The sequence below is a fragment of the Leuresthes tenuis genome, unplaced genomic scaffold (genome assembly GCF_036924035.1).
Source record: "Leuresthes tenuis unplaced genomic scaffold, fLeuTen1.0.hap1 SCAF_15, whole genome shotgun sequence".
Classification (NCBI taxonomy): Eukaryota; Metazoa; Chordata; class Actinopteri; order Atheriniformes; family Atherinopsidae; genus Leuresthes; species Leuresthes tenuis.
Window position 1 is genome coordinate 2,966,309 of NW_027325369.1, and position 25,876 is coordinate 2,992,184.

At 41.2% G+C, this 25,876-nt stretch overlaps 1 protein-coding gene across 2 annotated transcripts; it reads right to left on the minus strand.

Annotated features, from left to right (window-relative positions):
• Positions 1-310: 310 nt before the first annotated feature.
• Positions 311-25,853, minus strand: paplna (papilin a, proteoglycan-like sulfated glycoprotein). 2 transcript variants are annotated; one of them, XM_072365171.1, is made up of 27 exons: positions 25,775-25,853; positions 23,771-23,833; positions 23,073-23,176; positions 18,669-18,729; positions 18,466-18,568; positions 18,147-18,277; positions 16,532-16,655; positions 16,109-16,189; positions 15,816-15,988; positions 15,423-15,546; positions 15,196-15,322; positions 12,479-12,683; positions 12,098-12,274; positions 11,811-11,961; positions 10,854-10,934; positions 9,973-10,171; positions 9,645-9,729; positions 8,478-8,601; positions 7,430-7,904; positions 5,998-6,156; positions 5,779-5,906; positions 4,813-4,867; positions 4,546-4,692; positions 2,946-3,073; positions 2,522-2,630; positions 1,398-1,573; positions 311-1,062 (listed from the first exon to the last, which is right to left on the minus strand). In XM_072365171.1, the coding sequence occupies exons 2-27, from the start codon at positions 23,819-23,821 to the stop codon at positions 902-904; spliced, it is 3,639 nt and encodes a 1,212-aa protein (XP_072221272.1). In that variant the 5' UTR covers positions 23,822-23,833; positions 25,775-25,853; the 3' UTR covers positions 311-901. The 2 variants fall into 2 exon arrangements, with proteins under 2 accessions (XP_072221272.1, XP_072221273.1); XM_072365172.1 differs by lacking the exon at positions 10,854-10,934.
• Between the last annotated feature and the right edge of the window lie 23 nt (positions 25,854-25,876).

The window sequence follows — 25,876 nt, forward strand, 5'->3', positions numbered from 1 at the left end:
AGTTTATCTCACATATTTCTGTTTAAAAAAAATAACATTGCTGAGAAATCTTAAGTAACAACCCCAGAATACAACAGGGCACCAGCAGCAGACTGGCACTGCAATACAACTATGAGAAACCATAATTACAGTCTATAACTGCTGTGTCATTTATAATTATCTCTAATTAGTTTTCAGCAGACACAAAGCTCAGCATCTTTATACGATCAAAACAGCTGCACACATTCATTTTCAAAGAGTCAAATCTAATTAGTTACACTGAGCGACCCCCGGTGGTGCAAACTGGAACATCAACTCAGACCAACACAGGTTTTAGCAAAATATTACTTTTATTATCAAATAATTACATAAAAATAAACAATACGAAATCTTCTTTTAAGGCGCAGTACCAACGAGTGAAATTGCGTACATGTTACATTAAAAAATGAGAAGTGACCAGAACAGAACAGCAAAAAAACTGAGTTACATCATTATAATGACCTGGCGGGTAAATCATCCTGATTCTCAAAAAAACAGAGAACACGTAGGTCCAGTGAGTAAATAACTTATTTCCATCGTCTTGTCACATTCAGCAGAGCTCACAGGTTTGTGTGGTGTGTTTAAAGTTTCATGTTCCCATACTCAGTGTTTAATGGAGCACACTCCCTGAACAATGTGCTAACTGTAGAACAACTTCTTTCTCACAGGTTTAACTGCATCTATAGTAATAAGTCCCTTTTTAAAGATTCCACTACTGAACTGTGTTGCACTAAACATGGTGTCAGTGTTTTAAGTCCTTTTGGCAAATGCAGAAAATCAAGAGTTTGAAGTTGAGGGTTTTGAAACGCAGTCCTCTCAAAGAGCTCCAAGGTTTCACACACCCTCCCCACTGTCCCCCAAAGCCGTCACACCCTCTGAGGCTTCAGCCGAGCCAATTGAGCCTGTCATTCCTCTGTGAATAAGTGGCGCAGCTGGCACAGCAGAAACTGGAATAGTACTCGTTGGAGCAAAGTCGGGCGTAAACTATTAGCTTGCAGTTTGCAAGCTCGGGCTGGTCCACACAATCTGGCAGCACATCAACACCTGGCACAGAAGAGATGAGAGGTTCTCTTTTTAGAACATGAAGTCAAGTCAGCATTTATTTGTGGTCTTTTGTTCACCTGCATGGCACAAATCTCTATGTGGAGTACGCGATGTACCATCCGAACTTAGTTTGCCCTTTTGTATTAGTCATTAAAAAGATTCTGCCTCACAGATACAGAAAAGCTAAAAGTAGCATAGCCTTGTGATCACATGATAATATTTAGGTGAACTTAAATAAATCTGTTACAAGTCATGATTTCTTGCTTTAAACCCTTCTAGACCACAGAACCAGTGCAATAAACACTTGGACGCCTGAGCTGAGTGGATGCTCTCACCTGGTTGTGTGTCTGTGATGACAGTCACTTCAGCTGTGGCGCTCACAGAATAGATGCCTGTGTAGGCGTTACAGGTGTAGGTGCCCTCATCAGAGGGCTTCACGTTATTCAGGATCAGGCTGCCATCAGATGACATGACAATGTTACGCCCGTCTGGACGCACCGGTACACCGTTCCTATTGATGGAAAGCACAAGAAAAACGTTTGCTCTGCTCATCACCTTTGAGAGAATTCATTTCTGAGATTTTGTTGTGTGAGATAAAAAGGAAACCTCTCTTATTACTGCTTGTTCTGGGGGGTAAAAGAAAGCTACTGTAGGGTGCTGATAATTTCTTACTTAACAAGATTAATATAAAGAATATAATATTACAGCATCTGTAAATGAAGAAACATACAACAGCTACCTTATACAATGACACAATCAATGCTGAAAGTCATATACGGGTTTTAGAGCAATGCATGCTCCCATCCAGACAAAAGCCTTGCTTTTTTCAGCAAGACAGCGCTAAATGCATATTGCATCTGTTACAAAAGCATGGCTTCATTGTAGGAGACAGGCCTTTCACCGACTGAAAACTCTCCGTGCATCATAAAATGCAAAATACAACAAAAAAAGAATCTGGAATGTTGAGCAACAAAACCAAAAAAAGAATGGGACACATTCCTCTCTCAAAAGTCCAGAAATATTGCTGTTAAAAGGAGAGCGGATGCTACACAGTGGTAAACATGGCCCACATGCACATGGTTTTACAGGCCAGATGTGCTAATATGGTGCATAAATAATCAAATGTCTCACTTTCGACATCTGATATAGTGTAAGTTCTATTGTAAATGAATTAGTGGTTGATGAGACTTGTTTCTGTTTATATTTTACACAGCAATCCAACCTTTTGTTAGGATTGTACATTCTATATATTCTATAAACGTTTACTTTCCAAAAAGTTAATTCTTTCACCTTTTGCACCCTTAAAATGAACATATGTGGCACTACCAAAATTATGATGACACATCATCTGACTTTGAATCTCAAAGTGAATTTTTTTTTGCAACTCTGGCTAATCTTGAATTCTAACAATCAACATGAGTAATACTAATAAGATATTTGTTCCAATGCTAACTTTTACCTGGACCAGCCTATGTTGACATTGTCTCCTGACACCACACAGGGAAGCAGAGCTGTGCTGCCTACAGACACCTGGATGTTGTTGGGAGCTGTTGTAATCTTCAGGTCCGCTGGACAATGAAATCAGGAAAAGTATTTGCATTGCATAAATCTGCTAATAGAACTTTTTAAGAGAGGTTAATTTCTTACAGTCTAATTACAGATGCAGTGCGGGAGAGTGACACTGTCTTTTTCACTTTTGGAGATATTCAGTAATACCAGTAATGCTTTTTTTTTCTGCAACCTATGAGCACCAACAGGTAGTCAACAACAATTACTCCCCCCTACTGGTGTATATGTGGATTAATAATTACATACAACAGGATGAACACCGAAGACTGGATGTGATGTCTTTAAAAGGAAGGTAAGAAGTGAACAGAAGTCACCTTGGACTCTGAGTTGCAGCTGTCTCTGTTCCACCTGTTGCTGGCTGGAAGCTGTGCATGTGTAGACACCAGAGTCTTCAGACCTCAGAGGGCCGATGATCAGGGTGCCATCTGAATGGTGCGTAACCCTGAAACACACCAGGAACTCTCTTTACAACTGAAATGTTGGTGTTTGTGTGATCGTTTTGTGACATTTTGATTTTAGAGTTTAACTGAGGTCCAACTATGAGAATTCCTAGTAACTGGGCATAAATCTGAGTTTCCTGGTAACAACGTCATCTCTTGGGCAACCTCGCACATTATGAATATCAAGTTGTCCCTCCCATTTTTTTTTGGTTTTTTTTTCCCAGAATTGGTGAGATGTGAGATGCTGGAATAAATAGATTGAATGAGGACTGGTATATGAGTGTGGGAGATTTAGCAATTTTGTCCATACACATATTAATACACACACTGAATAACTAGTTCTCACCTTCCACTCATATCTTTCTTTGTATGTTTGATACTTTGACCTTTGGCTTAATGGTGTTGATGATAGTAACTAAACAATGTAGGCTGTTAGAATATAAATAGAAGTACACACAAATTTAACTGTACCCACAGATTGTGCACTTCCCATTGCTCCTTTAAACTGTGGAGTGCTTCAGGGGTCAGTCCTTGGACCCGTTTCATTTTCCTTACAAACGCTCTGTTAACAGCACGTTACACTGTTGCCATACAGATTTATTTATCCATGAAGTCTGGAGACCTCTCAAAAGTCACTCTTCCTTAGAATTGTCCGGCTAGGATGAACAATTCAAAGTCTGTAAATGTTCTTCAGTGAAATCACAGTGAAACTGAATTTCTGTTGTTTGTCCTGAATCCGATCATCCTCCAAAACCTAATTTCATTCGAAAATAATATAACATCTTTGTCTTAAAAATGTGGTTGCCTTTTGCACCTAAAAAATACTGTCAAAATATGCCCTCTATGACCTTTAGTTAATAATGGCAATCTGTACATTTGTGTCACCTTGCTTAAACTACTGCAAGGCTGCTCACCAAGACCCCATATTGCTCATAGGTCACCCCAGCTCTCATGTCACTAAAATGGCTTCAGATCAAATTAAGGATTTGGTTCAAAATCCTCTTCATCTGTAAGGTGTCGAGCAATAATGCCTCCAGAACACATCAGTGAGCTTTTAATGCCCTATATCCTGAGTGGGGCCCCCTGGTTGTACCTCTCCCTCTCTTTTTACTGAACTGGGCTGAGAGTTTGCTGCCCCCCCCCCCCCAAGAATCAGGTCAGCCAATTATTTTTTCAATCAGAGTTTAGGACCCATCTCTTTTAACTCTCTCCGAATGTTTTTGTATTTAACCTGCCGCTTTCTCAATACTTCCTTGTGCAGTTTTCTTTCTTTCTGTTTCTTACTTGAACTGTTGTTTTTACGTTGTACTGTACCTTAGTTTTTATGGTATGCTCTTTATAATCCATGTTTTTAAAAAAAATAAACACCGTAAGAAAAAACATACTCAAAAAACCAAGATGGACACCATCAAGAAAAATGCAATGACCTTAAAGTTACACAATAGATTACACTGAAGAACAATATAATAATCACCTCGAGTCACTGAGAGTCTGTCCATCTTTAGTCCACTGAATACTGACAGACGGCAGAGTTGAGGGAGGGGTGATGGTGCAGGGCATTCTGGCAGTTTGTCCCGATCGCATTTCCAGTACAGATGAGCTTGAGCGCTCAATGCTAAACCTGAGAGAAAGGACAAAAAGCCAGTGCATGTGACTGCTTATACTTTCACAGCATCACGCATTAAACACAACATAAATAAGAAATACTGTCTGAATACACTGATTTTGTGTATATTGCTACCTTGGGAACGGGCTATCTTTGGGCAGTGTGGTAGGAACGGGGTGAGATGGTCCCTCTGTAAATACATACAAAACAAATAGCTGAACACACACACCATTTGACTGTGAGGGAGCGCTCACATAATGTCACATGAACAGGTCATGCCTAAACACAGAGTATCTTCTCAAGGTCAGGGTGTTCTGGCACAACCTATGACATCAGAGCATCACTGCAGTCTTTTTCAAATTTATGATGGACTAATTGGGGCTGAATTCTGTCAAATTAGGATTTTGGCTGGATTTGGGCCCACTTAGTCAACTTATGACTGATTAAAATGAAAGCTTAAGGTGAGCAAAAGCTCACCTTTCTATTACCCTCATAATATCATAGTTAGGCCCGTTAGCCACAAACTAGCCAACCAGGCCGTCAAGCTCTGTATCTAACAACAACCTAGTTAACTGTACTGCCTTCAAGGAAATGCAGCTTTCTACTATGCCAAACTTTGCAGGACTTTGTCAGCCAACTGAAATCACTGGTGAATATGAGATAGATTTTGTAAAGAGCAAAGTTGAAAGATGGCACAGCAGAATGTCGGAGGGCTATATCGAGCTCAGAGAATCACAATATTATCGTTATCGTGAATGCTTCAGGCCTCAACGCTCTTATAATGAAAATCAGACATCGTGACAGCCTTGCTTCCAACCTTAAACTTTCACAGCTGGAAGGTGTCATGTCTGCAGTGTGCATCTGTGATTTCACATCTAAGAAGTTTGGCTGAGTTAAAATAAAATCAGCTTTGTTTGACCTATTAATGCAAATATTTGAAGCTGATCTGAGATCTGTCAGATTATTCAGCAGTAGGATATCACTATTCATATCTTCATGAATGGTTTCACAGTTCTCAACTAACTTTACTAAAGCAACAGTTACTGCTTAAAGAAAGCTTGTAGAGTAATTCTAGAGTTTATTTAGAGTGCACAGCATTACCTGAGACAGACAGGTAAATGTAACGATGATCTCGCTCTCGTTCTCGAGTGGCCAAGCACAAGAACCATCCAGAGTCTGACTTCATAAGAGGACCAACTAACAGGGAACCATTGGGCTGCTGGTGATGCCTGAGGAGAATATGAACAAAAAGGTAAAGATGAATCAACGACTGTCATTGTGAGCAAAATCACATGTCCACTGGTTTGAGTTTGTGCTGACCTGTGAGGCGACAGAGCTATACCATCTCTTCTCCATTCCATGATGATAGTGGATGAAGGTGGGGGGCTGACTCTGCAGGGCAGTACAACTGTCTGGCCAACCAAAGCCTCCACTGTGTCTGGGTCACTCTTATCGATGGTTACGCCTCCCAGGGTCAGGCTGGGGGAACATGAGGGGATACAAGGAAAGAGAGCAGAAAGGAAAGGAGGAAACAAAGAAATTATAAAGAATAGGGGAGAATGTTGATGAAAGAGAAAGATTTGAAGAGAAGAGGAGAATGAAAGTCACTTTATGCTCTACTGTTGGTCACCAAAGCAAGCATAAAGAGTGCCCTCAACCTGGCTTTGAGAGTTTGTCAGAAAAAGACGAAGAAGAAAATCCACACAAAAGGCCAATGCAGCACAAAAAAAGACAACAAACAACACAACCCTCACCGACAAGGACAAAAACTCAGACATTACAAAACAACAAATGTTAAAAGCAACGGTGATGATGAGATACAAGACGGAGCCTACCCTTTACCAAAACTCCCAAACGTCCCCAAAGATATCGAGGAATAAATTACACACACTATACAAAAGTGAGGTGAAAAGGGGTAAGTGATGACACTTGATGACAGTATCACAGCAGAAGCTTTATTAGTTTGATTTAATGACATTTGGATCTTAACACAGATGACTGACAAAGTGTGTTAGAAGGCATGAAAAAGCACCAACATTAACTCTAGACAAACATTGAAGAGTCCAAAAAGCATTTAAAAGCAGCAACGTCCATTTCACTTTGCCTCAAAATTGTCTCCTGATAATTCATCAAAGTTAAAAGAAGGAACAAGGCGTTGCTACAAAAGCAGGAGTGAGAGCAGGAGTCTGTGGGGCTGAAAGCAGCTGGAAAACCTGAGTGTAGATTACATTAGCATCACGTGAAACAGTCTGCACAAAGAATAGGCTGCCTAAAACAAAGCACTTAGTAAAATAGTATACCTAACCACAGCCAGACTTACTTAAGGGTGAGGTAGGGTGTAGCGACAAATGTTGCACCTGAAGTGTTGAGTCATTCTTTATTTAAATGAGCTTGTTCTTGATCCCTACTCTTATATTTTACCTTTACAGATGCTTCATTGGTTACTTAAACTTGACTGTATATTGTATTTGTTATATTTTAGCTTTATTCTGCATCTGGTTCATGTAAACTTGTGGCACTTGGAATATTTGTACATGTTGCACAATATTTCCAGAATGAGAGTTTGATGTATATGGTTTGGATGGCGTTTCAATCTCCTTTAGTTCACTTTTAGGCTCTACAGGACCATGTGAACAAGGGCTCCTTCAGCAGGGTTAAGAAGGCCATAAACAGCATTATGAAGCCAGTGGTGGTGGTGTGGTTGGAGGAGAGACTTTTCACTGTGCTGCTCCTCATGTCTTCAGGGTCTTACCTCGCAGCCGGCCCGGTGTGCTGTGCAGCAGATGTAGGCCGGCGTGCCCGCAGATACACTCTACCTCTGTGGGCATGAGTGGCAGCGCTGGTGGCCTGTCTGCCGGTGCCACTGGGCGAGCCGCCCTGTACTGTGAAAATTCTCCCCATGTTGCGTGACTGACCATCTGTTGACCCCCCAGTGGTGGATCCTCCTGCTCTGGAACCTCCTCCAGATGTGGTCCTCCCAGGGGCAGATTCTCTCGTAGATGATGAGTCTCCAGCGGGAGCAACCTGTTTGGGGCGCTGCCGGGTGGGTGAAGGCACCTGGCACGCCCTCTGGCACTCTTCTTGGGTCATGAAGATGTTGCTGTTGCCATGGCAACCTCCATACCAAAACTGCGCACACTTGGAGGTGATGATGTCAAAGTAGTACCGGGATACCCAGTCGCTGCAGGAGCCGGCAGCACGTGGCAGGGAGCAGATTGACCGCTCAACTGCAGCAAAGAAACCAATTTGTGCATTAAACCAACATGCAGGTGGACTGTTTCCAAGCAGAGGCACATCTTAAATGTTATGCCATACTTCTCCTTCTCCCATGTTATTTCTTGTACATTTTCTACAGTGAGCCAAAAAACTGTAATTAAAAAGATGTCAATGTCATAGAGGGTTAGAATCTCAAGAGCACCTGGAGAAATTTGGGCAGGAAAGCAAATGATTATTATCAACAGTGCTCAGAGGAAAAGAGCCAGAGGGAACTTGTGAATGATCTGTGGCAGAATATTCTCTTTGCATAGGAATTGATGTGATATGTCTAGAAAGAACTTTTTTCTTCTTAAAGGTACTGTAAAATCCAGACTATAGACCGCACATGACATAAGCCTCACCCTCTAATTTTAAAAAGAAAATCCATTTTGTACTTGTACTTCACTGTGATTTTATAAGCCACGGTGCTCAAAGCCTGGGAAAAAAGTAGCAGCTTATAGTCCGGAATTTACGGTATATGTGTCAGAATACATAAACCAGTCACTAAAGTATGATAATGTGTTTTCAGCTTCTCATTCTCTTACTGTGGTTGGGTGGGTTGGGGCAACCCTCTCCATTGGGTCCTCCTGCAGGTGTGGTTCGGTCGTAGCAGCAACCATATGTGGTTGTGCGGCACTGTACAGCATTCTCAGCAGGTAGAGGAACAACCTGAGGAGACAAGACATATTAAGAGAAGAATTGTGTTCTCGGTTTTTATATCAGATTTGCTCTTTACATTTTAAGTTATAGCTCTCTTTTCGTGTATTTGATATTTTTGTGCATTTGTCATTGTAAAAAATTATTTGTTTACATGTCCATAAGGTGTTTTTAAATGTTAAACACAGCAAAAAAGCAATCGGTGCTGTGGCTGAAGATGCCTGCTTTGAATCTGTAGAGAACCACCTTCAGTCTCAGAAGGGCCAGTTTAGACAGAACCTATATTCTAAGTAGGAAATACAAAGAACCAATTCTGACAACTTGCCGGGTGGGGCTGTATGGCTAACTTGCCTGTGCTGTAAGGAACCCAAAAAATGAGCAAAAGTAAGCAAGATTGGATATAGGTAGCTTCAGCTAGGAGGAGAAGTTAACTTTTGCTCTTGTTGTGAATGTGGCAGACCTGACATAGAGTTTATGACTGGGATGAAATTAAATTATATCCTTCATGTCTTACCCTGAAATGTTAAACGGCAACAATCGTGGATTCAGCTTATATGGAGACAATGCAGTGTCCCATTATTGTACCAGAGAGGACGTGAGTCGGCAGTCTTCATTTATGGGACGGATATCAGCTGAGCAAATGTGTCCAAAGAACTGCTTTATTTTACCACTTAACTAATCATAAACCCTGATGATGGGGTTTACGATTGCACAAACTGGTACAAAACATTCAGCTGATAAGTTTATTTTTCTCTCTGTCCCAATCCCATGAGTAATATGGGTAATGAGTAATATGAGCCGCCACATTAGCATAGATCCCCATGCACTAAATGCCACCTGAGGCAGAGTTTCTTCTTTTTTTGTTTGTTTGTTTTGGAGATGAAAACTGCTGCAGTGGAAATATTAAGATAAAAGGCATATAATACGAAAGACATTGAAGGCGTATGATTCCTGGCTTCTCTCCACACAAAGGTTGCATTCTGGGCTACCAATAAACATTGTTCCATCCTGCAAACAGGGGAAAAACAGTAGGAATTCCATGTATATTTTCTTACTGTGGGTGCAGAGGCCACAAACTCCACACAGCCCTCTTTGTTGAGACCCTGAGCAGCCGTTACACCATCATTGCAGCAGCCATAACTGACACATGGAACAGAAGAGAAGTTGGTACAAACAGTTTAAGCCTAAAAATAACAAAAATGTGAAAAACCCACATTTCTATAAAAAACTGCAGCCTAAATATGATTAGCGGGACTTTTTCTGGTCATGTGTAATGTGTGGTTACTCTGTTCACAAAGCCAGTAAAGTGACACCCACAGGACTCTAAAACATGCATGCGTTGTAACCTCAACCACAGTGCAATGACAGGCTGAAGAGGGTTACCTTGACTGAATGCAGGATGGCTGGGCAGGAGTGGGTGGTGGAGCCTGTGGGCAGCCCAGACCCTGGGGGCCCTGGGCTGAAGTGCGTCCATCTGGGCAGCAGCCATAATAAGACTGGCTGCAGTGGAGAGCTGGGACGGAGTTGTGAGGGTCGTGGACTGTGTTGGTCTGAGTGGAATCTCTTGTTTCTGGCCTGCGAACTGAGACAAAACCAAGCCGGGGGAGAATTCATACAGAAAACTGGATCCTATCCTTCAATGTGTTTTAAACTGATGCTCACAATTACTTTGCTGACATTGCAAACATTTTTCTAGGGAAAGATAAATCAGAGATCTCACAGGAAATAAACACATAAAAGTTGTCAAACTTGACATTCCTGAGCACTGGGACAGCACATGGTGCTGAAAATGCCAGGAACACCACAGCCACCACTAGCACAGTTCAGTGCTTCAGAAATATTTTAATCAGGCCAACAATGCCAACTGAACCATGAAAACATGTCAATCAGGCCTGGATAATTAGTGCTGGGATGGTGGTGGTGGTGGTGGTGGTGGTGGTGGTGGGGGGGGGGGGGGGGGGGGGGGACTGATGGGGACAAAGTGACAGGAATTATACCAGGAGAAAGGAGTGGAACAGAGAGAAATTAATCTGTCTAAATCATAATGGGATATGATTACTTTGCACTGAAACTTTTCACTTGCAGTTTTAAAATCTTTTTTATAGTTTATTTGAATTTATTTATTTATCTTACTTTCTGATCAAGCCACAGTAGCTAAAAGTATTTACATATCACCTAAAACTGAATACTGTAAAATTATCCATAGTTCCAGTGAAACAACAAGTAAGAGATGCCATTGAGAGGTGGTAGAGATGGACTCTAACCTGTTGCACGATCCGGAGCATAGGGCAGGAAGCCAGTCTGAGTGTTGTCATGTCCTCGTGGGTCCTGAATGCTGGGCACAACTGCAAACAATCAACAATGCAAGGAATGTTCAGAATGAAAGTGTTTTCTTGTGAAGGCTGATAGTTACAGGACCGGAAGCCCACTTCTTTGCATCTTTAATTCCTTCTCTTTTTTTGCCTTTGTTTGCTTCAACTTGCAACACTTCTTTATCTGTGTTTGTTATATGTAGCTCTAAATAAATAATTCAGTTTTTTTCTACTATTTTTAATCTATATCATAGAAAGTTAAACGATTCAATGATTTTCCAAATTTATCGCTGCAAGTGACAAACATTTAAATTCTGAAAAATCTTGAAGTGCTGCAAATTCTTTAAAGTTAACAAATGTTTTTCAAAGCAACCCTATACCCTATGCCACTGCTGAGAGAACTATTTAACTTTAGCCCACTGTGGTGACAACTTTAACAGTCCATCAGTGCAAAATGAAGAGATGGAGGAAAGAATCTGGATGGAGATTGATTCTGGAGCAGAGCTGAATGAGCAGCATGACAGCGTTGTACTACATGTTGTTATCCCCTCACCATTTAGCTACTCTCCATCCTCTTTGCTGGCACTTTGGTATGCCCACAGTGACATCCACAAACCCTTTCTTAGTCATAAGAAACGTGTGATATCAACAAAGCTAAGTAAGTCTGACTGCTCTTTATTGTGATGTGAAGTGTTTTCACTCCCTGTTGCATTTTTCCTACAACTCCATGTTTCTGAAACAATAGCATTGTCCTTGTTACCTGTTTAGGCTATAAGTTTTAAAATTGTTTTAAAGCAGTGCACAAGATGACGAAAAATGGGGCCCCTCCAAACAAAAATAGCCAAAACTGAGTTTTGGTCCTATAAAAATGTGCATTTTTGACAGATTCTAGCATAAGTGTATGCTCACCCTGTGGACTGTAGCAGGGCTGGGTGTTGCAGCGCTCCACCGTGGATGGCTTAGGGTGGCTGTTACATTGGTCCACAGGGTACAGGTTCCTCTCTTTGTCTGAGCAGATCACCTGGCGCTCTCGGGAGCCAGAGGCACAGTTCTTGGAGCACTACAGGAAAAAAGACACAGAATCTACCGATGACACTATCTTTTTTCTAACAGAGGGCACAGCTCACAAATACTGTGAAAAACATGAAAATTCACTCCTATATCTCTGTGTGCTTGCAAGTGTGTATCCCGCTCACCAGTCCCCACTCTCCCACGTGCCAGCGGATCTGTTTCGGACAGGCGGACATCTCACAGAGCTGGACGGCAGATGGACGTAGCAGAGTGCTACAGGATGATTCCTCCAGCATCATACCAGCTGATCCCACACAGGTCACTTCTCTGGTTTGTTCACCTGAACCGCAGGTTACCGAGCACTGCAAACACCCAGATTAAAAAAGAATAACACAGACCACCCTAACATTTGATTGATTGGTATAAGGTAGTGAAGTATAGTGTCAATTCCTGCCATGATTCGATATGCATAATAAACTTGTGTCTATTACCAAACTGTCTGATTATTTTTCATTTCACTCAGCCTCTCGGCTCTGCAGTCACCTGCGTTCAGATCGTTTACTCACCGCGCTCCATCCAGTCACACGATATTCCACACATTTGTGCATGTTGCAAGTCTGCAAAGTGGGAGGAGCCTGGGCATATGCTGCACAAAGGGCGTCCTCCACCACACGGGAGCCTGAAGCATCACGGGAGATGCACTGCACGCTGCGCACCTGAGAGCCTCCACCACATGTAACTGAGCAGGTATTCCACTCTCCAGTTCTCCAGCTTAGATACCCAACAAGAAGGGGGGAGCGAAAGGAAACATCAGTGGTATTTACTGAAATGCTACATATAAACTATGTAAGAAAAGAGACTATTGATGGAAGGGATTTCATTACAAAATAAGGAAAAATAAAATTCACATTTCATGAGTGTGAGTAAACTGACTGACACACTGATGTAAAGCTTTCTTTGGACTTCTTTACTGTTTAAATCTGTTAAATATAACCTCAGATGAACAATAACATGTGATATTTACTTACTGCTTCCACAGGAATAAAGAGGCTAAGTAGCAGCTGCTAATCAAATGCATTTGATTAATTAATAGGCAGCAAATGTGAGCACCTCTATATAAACAGAAGTTTAAAATCATTAGCTGATGCTCTGGAGCATTCAGGTGTGTGTTAACACAATGCCAAGGAGGAAAGATATCAGTTAGAGGCAATCGTTGTTTCCCATCCATCTGGGAAGGGTAATAAGGCCATTTCTGAACAATTTTCAGTCCATCATTCTACAGTGAGACAGCACAATTAGAAAAAGACAAAACAGGCAACGCTTGTTTGGAAGGGTTGCAGGAGAAAGTATTTTCATTCTAAAGAAAACATGGCAGCACAGCTTAGGTTTGCAGAGTCACATCTGAACAAAGCACAAGACTTCTGGAACAATGTCCTTTGGACAGACCAGAGCAAAGTGGAGATGTTTGGTCCTAATGCACAGCAGCACGTTTGGAGGAAACCAAACACAGCATATCAGCACAAACACCTCATACCAGCTGTCAAGCACGGTGGTGGAGGGCTGATAATCTGGGCTGGTTCTGCAGCCACAGGACCTGAGCACCTTGCAGTCATTGAGTCCACCATGAACTCCTCTGTATTCTTGAGACATATGTGAAGCCAGACGAGTTCAGACCTCAACCTGATTTAAAAGCTGTGATGGGGCCTTAAGAGAGCTGTGCACAAATGAATGTTCACAAAATTCCTCTCCAAGAATGTGAGAGACAGATAATGTCATGCAGAAAATGGTCATTTCAAGGGATTGCTGCAAATGGTTGTACTTCTTTTTTCACACAGTGCTTTTACATGTGGGCTTTGTTTTTGTTAAATAAATGATGACACTGATAATATGTTCATCTGAGGTTGTATTTTCATCATTTCAAGATCATTTTTGTAATCATGTCCTGATGAGTAAAAAAATTTAATTGAAAGAAGGTGAACTTTCTTTTTCACAAGATTGTATTCTTTGGACACATCAAATGTTTTGAAATGAAACCCTTTAGATTAGAAAATACACCGTAAAGTTTATCCACAGCAACTAAGAAGTGACTAAACTACTTATAGAAATGCTAATAAGAAGTATTTCTAACTACATTCAGACTCGTACTTACCAGTGGATTTCAGCAGAAAATCAAGCATTTTCTAGCAGGTTTGCATAATTACTATTTACTAGAAGCAGGCATAACTGCAAAGCATAACTACAGAAATCTATGATCAGCAAGTTCAGATTTGATCTACCAACTCTCTGTCCCAAGTTCAGCATCTCATTCTAATCTTTGACTGGGTGTATGTTCAAATATTGTTATAAAGTTTCATCAACATGTCAGGTTTCTGCACAGCAGTGGCATCACAGAAAAAAAGGCAGGAAATGCCAGGAAGTCAGTAACTGAAGCTGCAGCTATTTACTACAGCACCGCTGCTGTTGTGTGCCATTTAGAGGCACAGAATTCCTGACACTTCGCAGCATGACAACTTTTAACCTACAAACACCTCACAGCACACTGCTGCATTAATGGATAGGGACAGAGACTTTTACAGTTTGCTGAAGAAATCAGGCAGCAGCCCAGCTCAGGGATCAGGCACAGGGTCTACAGGCTGTGAGGTTATAGAGGGAAGAGGTGAGGTTTTTCCTGGAGAGAAATGTTAAGCATGTCCAGACTAAATGAGGAACAATAAAAGGTTGAAAGGAGATCGCTGAGCTGGACAGTTGCCTCACACCTTTGTTCTCATCCAACATGGAGGAACAGGCTTTTGCACTAAATGCAAACACATCGGATGGATGAGGCAGAAATTGGGATTTCATTTAGTTTTTGGCCATTTCAGCAGTTTATTGAGGCCTGTAGCCTAATATAGAGTTTAGTAGATGTCTTTATCAAAGTATGACAATGGCTAATGCAGTTGTGAATTCTCTGGAATTCTGCAGAAATACTGGGTTTGATTTTGATCTCCCTGTGTTTGCAGTCATCTAAAACTTCACTACGACCACAGACCCTGGGTTACCTTAACACATAGGCTCTGGGTCTCTTTAAGGATCTCCACAACTGTGGTGGATACAGATACGCCATCCTTTCAAACAGTCATAACACACCAACAACAATCAAAAAAACGCTCTGGAGATGATTTTTTTAAGATCCAGTCAATCAAAATGGAACAACAATTCATCTTAGATGATTCCAACTATTGATAATGCTGCCAACATGTAGCCAAATGTCCCATGTTAACTGTAAACTTTGAGCATTGTTTACCTGTGGATTTGTGGGCATGGATGGGGGTTGCATGTGCGGTTGGACTGTGGCCTTGGCAGAGAGGCACAGAGATAGTCGGGATAGGCCTCGTTATCAATGGTGCAGAAGACCAATCGAGACTGGTAGCCTGATGTAGAGACGGAGTGCTGAGTTGAGTCTCATTTCTGAACCATCTTCTTTCCAAAGAAGGATGTTGAAAAATAATATACATGGGTTTGCAGTCTGACCTGATCCACATTCTTTGCTGCAAGCAGACCACGACCCGTAGCTCCAGTAGTAGCCCTCTCTGGAGCGTCCATTTGGAAGGTAATATTCATACTCCACGCCCTGGTTAGGCTCTTGGCTGATGAGCTGAGAGGTACATGAATATTAATGGACAAACAACCGACCAATCAGCCATGTTCATGACCTCAGATTAATGGTCCCCAGATGATGAAATATGTTTTTAATACATGTTGTAAGGAATCTATCTATCTATCTATCTATGAGTTGGAATTTTTTCATCTCCTCTGAAGAATGCACTATCCACCAAACTAAAAAAAGTGCATTTCTGTGATGGTGTATAGAGGCTTTGCCCTTCTATTTGTGTACAAAATACCTCCATATAAGTGTGAGCTTACCTCAACAACAAGCGGTTCGGTGGTGGGACCGCGGCCAATGATGGTTTCAGGGATGTTTTCCCCCTCGGGACCTCGTTGGTAGTACAGCATGGTGCCACCGATGGGTGTTGCTCTGGAAAACTCAATTACCCAGTGGCCATTGAGGTAGTACTCTCCACGCAGGTTCTTGATAGCTGATGATACATAGCAGTTAAACTTTTGTTACACACCAGAATTATGTACAACTGCCAAAGGAAACTGCTATTTGTGATTACCTTCTAATCTGAAGCTTAATGAGTCAAACACAAACTCACCAAGATAGTTACGTGTGGGAACTGTCTCTCTGATGCTGATGGTTGTGGCTCCGACAGGGACGATGAACATCTGGTTGTAGCCTGAGAAGAAACAGAGACTAAAGAATCTGGCATGGATTCAGAGGAAGAGGCTGTCTTTATTTACACAATAAGCAGAGAGACTTAATAACAATAGGCTTCAGCAACCCCGCGACCCTCAACGGCACAAGGCGGTCGTGAAAATGAAAGAATAAAGGATCTTAGCTTGTTAGGAAACTTCAGTCAGAGCTCACCAACAGCAATGGTATAGTACAGCTGAGCCAATAGGATTAAGGGCCCGATTTAATCAGACTCTCAGTACTGTGGTTTGACCTCGCTAACCTGTGGCAAGTGAGATGTTGGTAACATTTGTCTGAGTCTAAATAAGCAATATGAACTTCATACCAGTTGGCAGGTTGCGCACAGTGAGGCTGTTCTTGACAAGGTAGCAGGACTGTCCGTTACCCCCACACTGCAGGCAGGGGTCCTCCTGCTGAGGAGACTCCAGCATGTTGTCACAGCCCAGACGCTGACGGAGGGAAAAATGGGGAATATTAGTTGGCATGAAAGATAACCCTATTTCACCTAGCCCTTACTTCGTATCATTTATGCTGTCTTACACAAATTGAATACAGTTTCCTCTCAGAGCATACGGTATTCATTATTGTTCCAAAAGCTGTTTAGTGGGTTTTACATTTTGAAAATGACTGAAAAATACTTTTGCTGCATGATCTATATTCATTCTAGTAGCGTGGTTTAATTACAAATTTTTTTGTTTCAAGCTAAGTAATAGACACCCTGCACTAGTTGCAGTTAAGCATGAAAGTTCAGCAAGTCAACATAAATTCATTAATCCTAAAAAGGAACACTTCATTCCCAGATTCACAGGTTCACAGATTTAAAAAGTATATGAAGGAATAAATGTGATGAGAATAATAATATCAACATGCTGTTTCTGTGAAGGAACCCATCTAAAAGAAAGTCTGTTTCTCAACAAAAGAAGCAATGAGGGGTCCAAATAGTTTACAGGGCACAAATGTCATGTCAAATTGATCTGCTCATGATAAAGGAGTGGTCATAAGCACAGATAGGAAAAAAAATCTCCCAGATAAGTGCAGCGAGTACAAATAAAATAACACAATCTAATACAAAATGCTACAGGGGGATTACAGAGCTGCAGAGAGGTCAAGTGTTCATTCTCATGGTTGAGCAATGTTTTTCTGTTTTGGATGCCAAGCACATGCACCAAGCTTGCTGTGATATGATATCACTTCCAGTTTGGCAGCCTTGCTAAAGATTTTGATTGGCTATCACAAAACGGTAAGAAAACGCAGAAATGCAATGGGTACTTCTGAGGTGCTGATTGGCCCTGAGCTGTAAGATCTGAGAAGAGCAGTGAATTTAGTGGTAAACATGTAAGGTGTTTTTTAAGGAGCAGCTTGAAACTCCGCAGTTATAATTACATGGGAAAAGAACGACAGCAGAAGAAGTGTGTGACTTGACCACATAGTGAAACTAATCTTTCATTCTGCTGCTGAACTCCTCTGACTGTGAGCCAGGAGTTCAGTGTTGGTATGAACTTTACAGACTGGCCTGCTGTGACTTTAATTCATTGAAATCAGCATTGTAATGGTGTCACTAGACCTCATTAGCAGTCCAAACATTTGTTTGATTATTAGAACTATTTGAGCCACCTACGGTATGAGTCATAGACCAGTTCTAGTTATATACATGAACCTTAGTTATGTTAGCAGGAACTCATCTGACATTCGGTGCATGTTGGAACTAAAGAAGTATAAATCTTTTTTAAAATGACAAATTTGAACTCACAGCACAGCTATGTTTGGAGAATTCAGCACTTACTGTAAGAGGCTAAAATGACCCCTCTGGCATAAACCATTAATCATAGGGCTAAAAAATGAGCCATAAAGCTCAGTGTAACCTTATCTCCATACAATGCAACCCCCTTCAGTTTTTCCCTTGTGTGTGTATTCCTGTATTTCTTTCCTCATAAAACTACCTTGCAAACTCCATCCACACAAATATCCCTCCGTCCTGGGTGACAAGGTGTACCATCAACCACAGCGCTGCGGTGCCGGTAGTAAAAGTTTTCCCCTCTCGGCATGCAGTTGAGCTCACAGGGGTTCTCGGCTGTCAGAGAGATGAATTTTACTTTACAACTTTAAATACTTGGAAATGATGAAAAATAGCAGCTGTTGGGATCTCGTCATTGGGAAACATTCCACTAAAAGTGCACTTTATTATCCATGATTTACAGTAAGAGTAGCTCATCTATGGGCACTGTGAGCCCAGACCAACCACTCCTGCTCACTTCTGACCTCCATAATACGGGAGCCACTTGTAGCGTTTGCCCTGGAAGTCAGTGCCATCGAACTGGGAACACTGTTCTTCCCGGAAATCCCTGGATCCGTCTGGACAGTCCTGAGTGGCGGTCAGAGATTTAAAAAGCAATAATCATAACTAGTTTAAGAGTGAAAGAGTGAGGAAAAAAAAGTGCTTTGTTTCAGACGTGTTTGTTCACCTGGATGTTACAGGAGCGGTAAGACTTGTCTGGTCCCACACAGTTGTTTCCTCCATCTGTCCTGTGTGCAGAGAAAAGTAAATAGAAATTAACTCAAACATTCCCCACATTATCATATCTTACAACCAGACAAATAAATACTACTCACATTCTACTACAATGTGTGCACTGGATACACATTTTCATTAGTTTGTTTGAGCTATCTGAATGACTTGTGCTCACAGAATGAATGCACAGATGTACAGTATGTTTCTCAGGACAATGTTCAGAGAAGGAACTAAATGAAAATCATAGCCCAGCAGCCGAGAATAAGACGACCCAGCTTTAAGGCTGAGTTTTATTCTTACTTCTCATTTGTATCCATCTCTAAAACCACTTGATCCACACAACACAACCGTGTAGCATCTCTCACTGGATGCCTTTCTGCTTTTGTAAATGCATTTGCTTTTAAAACCCTCACCTCCTGCATTTCTGTTAGCCTTTCCCCCCTGGAGGCCCCTGCTAGTTCTCCTCACAGCTTTCCAAGCAGGACACATTCACTGACAAGGTCTCCTGATATTACCATTGACATGGTCTATGGTTAACTGTTATACTCTATGCTATTTACTTTCTGTTTTATTTTGAGACTGTGCATCCCCCACATGCATCTGTTTATTTTTGCTTGCTGTGCTTGCTTCCCAACTTAGTTAAAGCCCTTTTCATATCATCAAAGAAAACACGCTAACACTCACTAACTTCTGGCTTTTGAGTGCAGGGGAAAATGCTTCATTGGCATTGGCAGAAATAGTCACAAGTTTTATTGGCTCCAGCTCTGATCAGCACTGATGGGAACAACCGTCTGTGAGATTGCATTTAGGCCCTTCTGTACACACTCAAAAGTAACAAATATGACTACATTTTCTGCGTTGACGCAACTTCAGTAGATCAGCAAAGGTTTCAATTAATAGCATTATCATTGACTCAGTATTATTTAGTTTTTTTACACCCAAATCTTTTCTGGAGTTTTTCAATTCTCTCTCTGCCAAAGTAAAAAGGAAACCTTATTGTATGAAACCCCCAGAATTTTGAGTCTCTTATCCACAGAGCCTCAGGTAATTCAGTTTATGCTTCCAGATGTGGAGCTTTTACGGTCTCACGTTCCTCTGACGTTGGCTTTTAGGTGATAGTTTCAAGTATAGCTTTGGGCTTGAAGGGTTTAAAAGTTTCACAACTCTCAAGCTGAAAGACAAGATGAGATATAATTACTAAAGACTTACAGAAGAGCTACAGAAGACAACACAGTTATCACAGGCTGAGTAGCCGTCTGCTAAACAACTTACCTGCAAGTTTCTTCGTCTGTTTGTTTATTAAGATCCCCATTAGCTTTTTGCCAAGCAAAAGCTATTCTTCCTGGGGTCAATAATACATACACCACAAATAAATAAGAAAACATATACTTAATACACACACATACAAACAAAACATGTACAATAGACACCAAACCTAGACACTACCAGCTCCTACATTGAATCATTATACAAAGATTACACAAAGATACCCAGACCCACTTTACACTAATAGTCTAAATTAAGATCTGAATAATAATCTCCTAGTTTCATCTTAAAATTGACCATGTTTCTGTTGTGTGACATCATTTGGGAGGTAATTCCACTCCTTCATAGCTCTATATAATACTGTACATTGAGAAAGAGCCCTTGGTAAAATAAAATAACCTCTAGCAGCAAGTGTAAAATCACAACATGTATTCTCATTATAAGTCCATCTTTTGCTGGATGAGTTTCAGCAGAACTTTTTAGTTTCTTACTGTGGGACAAAACCTGAAATGACTAGGCGCGGTGAACATATGCAAATAAAGCTCAGACTGTCTGCGAGTTCAGAAATAACAAGTTTCAGGTCTGATATTAAGCTGCATTCCTCTTTAATCTGTATCTATAAAAACATCTCAGCACAGCAGAAGTCTCCACATCAAAACTAAACCCAAACTTTGCGCAAACATCCGAGCGTGCGTCGGTAAACTGTGAGACTGCAGTTTGCTTTGCCACCCTCCATTTCAGCTGTGCTGATACCTCATGATTAAGTCACCACCAAAAGTACCTGCCCTTAAGCCTGCAAGCAAGACACGCTCCTGTCAGCATGCCAGAGCTGAAACTACAACACGTCGAAACCGCCATTCAACCTCTCACTTAAGAATGCAAAATCAAACATTTGCAGATCAAGCAGGACTTTCAGTTTAAAATCATGCATAACAGAAATTTGCAGGAAAGGGTCAGTTATTTCTGCAAAACTTCTGATTGCACAAAACTGCAATAACTGAGAAAATGACAACTTGTAAGTCTTCTAGTTGAAGGTAATTCCATGTGAAAATGAGTATGTGGTGAAATAATAGGAGTTCCTGTAAAGCACACAATGATTCAACATGTCAAATCACTGTGTTTTCATATGTGATTCAGACAAGCCTGGCAGGCAAGATATGACAAAGTTCATTCAAGTGGGGAGCAGTGGGCACGACTTCTTTATGTTACTCATCATCATTGAGCTAAAGCGGGGAAACTTGCTCTTTATCAGACTTTCTGACTCACTGACAGACTGCATGGACATGTTGCAAACTCTTTTTCATCCAATTTCCCCCACAGTTATGGCTCTGCTGCTGAGAGGGGAAAAATTCTGATGGGCCATTAATAGCATTAAATGATTAAGTTGATGGACGAGAGATGACTTCAACAGTCTTCAACGTCACCCATTTGTCAGTAACTCATAAAAAAGACCAGAGAATCAAGAGAAATCCGAGCTGCTGTATTCTTTGATGGAAGGTTAAGGTGTGTCCATTGTATTCTTCTTTACGCTTACATTTCAGAGAACAGAGAACTTAACTTAAAAATGGAAATTAGGATTCGAAAACCAACCATCCATCAATTCATCCTTCCAATCTCTGTTTCAACTAAAGCTGTGTCACTCACATTGTTTAAGATTCAACATGCTGTATCCAACCTTTTTTATTCATGACTCTTCACAAAACATTAGAGTCAGATGTCTGCGACTTGCTATAATTTCCAGCTGAGGAAAATTTTCCTCTACAACTTCTAAGATATTTTTTAAAAATCTTTTGTAAGGCTGAACTTGGCAAATTTATCGATAACATACCCTTGGAAGAGTTTTGGCATACAACTCTATCACCAGGCCAGAGCAAGATCAAACATTAGCCCTTTTCATAAAGATTGGAGGACTGCTGAATGGTGTCATTTTGTTTTAAGGCACGAGAGGCGGAGTGGAGAGTTAAAGTTTATGCACCTCTGTGTTGATAGTGACTAAAGTCACAGAACTACTTTGACAAGTCTGTACAGAGGAGCCAGCATGGTAGAATATGCAGTCACTGCTCTGAGAAGTCCACACTGATACGGTGCTGTGGCTTCTCTATTCAGTCACCATAAATTGGCAAATGCAAAAACATGTATCTTTGAAGCAAATGTGATGTGAAAGCTAATGAGTAAATGATACTGATATTATTAACCTTAACTCCTAAATGTCAGCTTGAGTCAAATAGAGATATCCAACATATTGGAAACCTAAGACAAAGACTCTACTTGAGCACAAGTTTGAGTTTCAGAACACTGTGCTTTCATCATCTTTGTCCCTTTATTCTTTTGATCTCTTAACCTGTAACAGTCCAAAGAAGCTGCGACCAACAAAGGGAGCCACAGGCTCAAGTTAAGGAACTGAGAAAAGTTGTTCTAGCTATCTGAACTAATACTGTTGCTTCAATACATTTCAGTGAAGATATTACCCGTTATGGAGTATAAGTTACCTGCGCTTTTGCCTAAAGGATCCGAGCAGATGAAACACCCACCACCTTCCCCATCATAAGCACAGATCACTTTATGCATTACATGAGGCAACATGCCAGCTGGATTCCAGCAATTACAGCTATGAGCACAACATTTACAAAGATAACTCCTAACTCTGTCTTGTTGCAGACAGACCTGAGAAAAGCAGCTTCACGAGCAAAGCCTAAAGTAAACCGATTTCACAAAATGACACTTTAAAAGAGCAAAACATTCATGCAGCAGAGGAACATTCTGAACTTTTGTTGATTGTGTAAGAACACTTAAGTCTTTTCAGTCAAAAAGTGTTCCAATGCCATTTTGATCCTCCTCAGCAGCCAACACCCAACTAAGAGAGATCTTTTTAATGTCAAAGGGCCCCTCCCAGCAGAGTGATCTGGATGTAAGACAAGCCCACATCCTCATGACTTTAAGGCATACTTTTTCCATCAAGATGTACCATAAAGTGACAGAATGAGTGGCAGTGACAGTTCTTACAAAGTTCTACAGTTGAACCTGCTCTGTATTGGCTCTAGCACCAGCCTATGTTTATAAAGGGTACATAAATAATTAAGCAAAGACATACCTGTGTGTAATACAGCGTCTGGTTCTCATGGTCACACCGCTGCCACAGCTGCGGCTGCATTCACCATAAGGACCCCATGAGTCCCAGTAATCCACACTGGGCACCTGGAATGTAATGAAACAGCAATTTACTATGTATTAAAGTTAAAACAATTAGTAGAACTTATTTCTACTAAACTAAATCTTACTTAACCAACTGTTTCCAGGGCCCAAGAAAAATATTATCAAAACTTTTAGTCAGTTCACTCCATGGAATTGACTGAAACTGGAGTGCAGCGACGTCATCATTGAGACTTTATCATGATCCCATGACCACTTGGCAAATTCCATATGCTGAGGAAGATCATGCAATATAACCAAATGTTCCAGGGTAGCAATTAAATGGAGCTTAAGGTAGTTTGCCACTCATTCCTGATGTATATCACACTGTTCCACAGAGATATTTCATGTGTAACAGAATGTTCAGGAAATACAAAGCATGAGGCACAGAGAAATCCCTATTGTTTTATTAAGTGCAGTTGGTCCATTTTAAAATGTGCAAGTCTTAAGTCTTTTCCATTGCCTCTGCATCCTTTGTCACAAAATGTACTGTAGCAACTTTTACATGAAGGGAAAAGGTCAGTTTGTGACTCTGGATGCAACTGTTTATGGTTCTTTCTTAGTGTGCATTAATGTAGACAGGATCCACTGTGAGTTTACCATGAATACTGGAGCCAAAAGGAGCTGGAGAGTTATCAGAGGCAGGAGCATCTTCACTGGTCCCTGGGGAAAAAAAGGAAAAACACTACGTATCAATGGTTAGTCACGTGGAGCACACAGAGCCTCAAAGTTGACAAAGTCACTGACGCCAAGTGCGAGTCTCGGGCCAACACATGCAAAAATGAGCTAAGGGCAAAGAGAGACTGCAAGAGCTCTGTGTGCAAAACTGTTGTGGCTGAAAGTTCTGTACACAGTAGTTTTGCTGCCTTGGAGCATTTCCTAAAACCCTTCCAAGTCCATAAATCTGTTTTTGCAGCTGTCACTCTTCAAGCACTAATCATCAAACTGAACCATGAACAGCTTCTTCTGTGGTTTGTTTTGCAGCTGCCAGTGAGTAATTACTGTATCTGACAAACAGCTTGTACCTTGCATCTGGTTAGTTTGACACTATGATTACTATTATGTACCCGTTTTAGATTTAGAAATCTAGTTTTTCCTTTTTTTTTCCACTAGGCTCCAGCACATCAAATAGTTTGGAGGTTAAACAGACAGCTGAGAAATCAATGAGTTGATCATTTAAGCACAGGCACAAAAATACCGACTGATCCAGCTTCCAAGAATAAGATAGAGATGTGTTTTCTTATAGTTATCGTTGATAGAAAACCAGTCTTTGTGTTGGGTTGGCAGTCACACAAACCTTTTAAATTGTCACCTCTGACGTTAGAAACAGTGAAGGAAGTTTCTCTCTAATTGTTGTAGGAGCTCCAACATCAAAACGGTTTCCTTTGTTACGTGTGGAGAGGCTCGCTTATTTGTGGCTAAATGGAGCGTTTCCTGTCTCCTTGGAGACAGAGAAGGGGCTCGGCAGAGCTGCCAGTCCACCTCTGACCTGTCAGCTGTGACCACCAAACGCCCCTGCTGGGAGGAAAGTTATCCCACTGTAAATAAGCGGGAAGTCGGAGAGGGATGTTTGGCCCGGGTTAAAGAGAGGACAGGGAGTCATCCTGTCTGTCTTAAATACACACACACCAAAGGGCTGTCACTGAGCAACTTAATGGGTGGGGGATACTGACACTGTTATGTCTGAACTTCTCGCTCTCCCTGATGAAACCTCAAACGGCAGATGGACGCACACAATTAAGGGCTGCAGTCAAGACCTCATAAAGAAGACACGTCGACAGATGCCATTAAGGTGATGTCTGTAAAGTGCTTCTTTTGTGTGATCCAAACCATAAATAAATCAAAAGCAGTGAACTCTCACGTTTGAGAAAGTGAAAATGCCAACATAACGTTATTGCAAAATAAAGCATGCATAACAATTCCTACAATGAACAACACAGATGAGGGAAAGAGGCAAATATTAAAACAAAATATTGGGACATAACGTATTTATGCGTACATAAACTTTTATATGACACAATGTTGCACAGACAGACAGGTGCTCACATCTGAGAGACTGGAACCCCCAAATGGAAAGAATGACTTGAATCATTACCTGCTTATCTGGGCGAATCTTGTTAACACCACTCCAAAAGAGACTGAAAAATGTCCCGGCATGCAAGATTCTTGCATCACCATTGTACCGTGCAGCTCACACTGTAAAGCCCCTGGGGTCATTACATGCTTTAATCAAACCAAATTCATATTTATCTTGCTTGTCAGTCAGCAGGGCAAGCAGTGTCTTGTGTCCTGTGTACCAAGTGTAAAGCATTTCTCAGTCTGGGACTTTCAAAGCATCCTTAAAGTTGTTTGAGTCAAATTTATGACATTTCTGACCTGTCCTTTGGGAGCTGTGAGCAGACAAATACTGTGTTAGAGTGAAAATGTTAACTTTTTTATCCCTTGCAAGTTATTTCAGGTAAGAAATAAAAAGCCCCTGAGGGTCAGTCTTCAGCATAATCTTTCATTCTAACTCTTTTGAACAACTCATCTTTTAAGCCTAAATTTCTGTTGATGCTGAGCAGTCAGTTCATCCTAAATGAAATGTGGATGAAAACCACTCACCCTGTTCTGTGGCTTTCAATGCGGTTTCTTCGAGTCCCAAACCGACGCAGAGTTCCTGACAGCTGCTTTTTCCTCCGGAAAAAGACGGAGCTTTGGCTTGAT

Coding starts and splice junctions, on each gene's coding strand:
- paplna (XM_072365171.1), bottom strand. CDS start 23,821: ATGCTCCTGCCTCTGATAACTCTCCAGCTCCTTTTGGCTCCAGTATTC. Junction 10,935..11,810: donor GCCCTGCTACAGTCCACAGG/GTGAGCATACAC, acceptor GATTGTTTGCAG/TTGTGCCCAGCATTCAGGAC. Junction 7,905..8,477: donor CCCCAACCCACCCAACCACA/GTAAGAGAATGA, acceptor TCTTTGCTGCAG/TTGAGCGGTCAATCTGCTCC.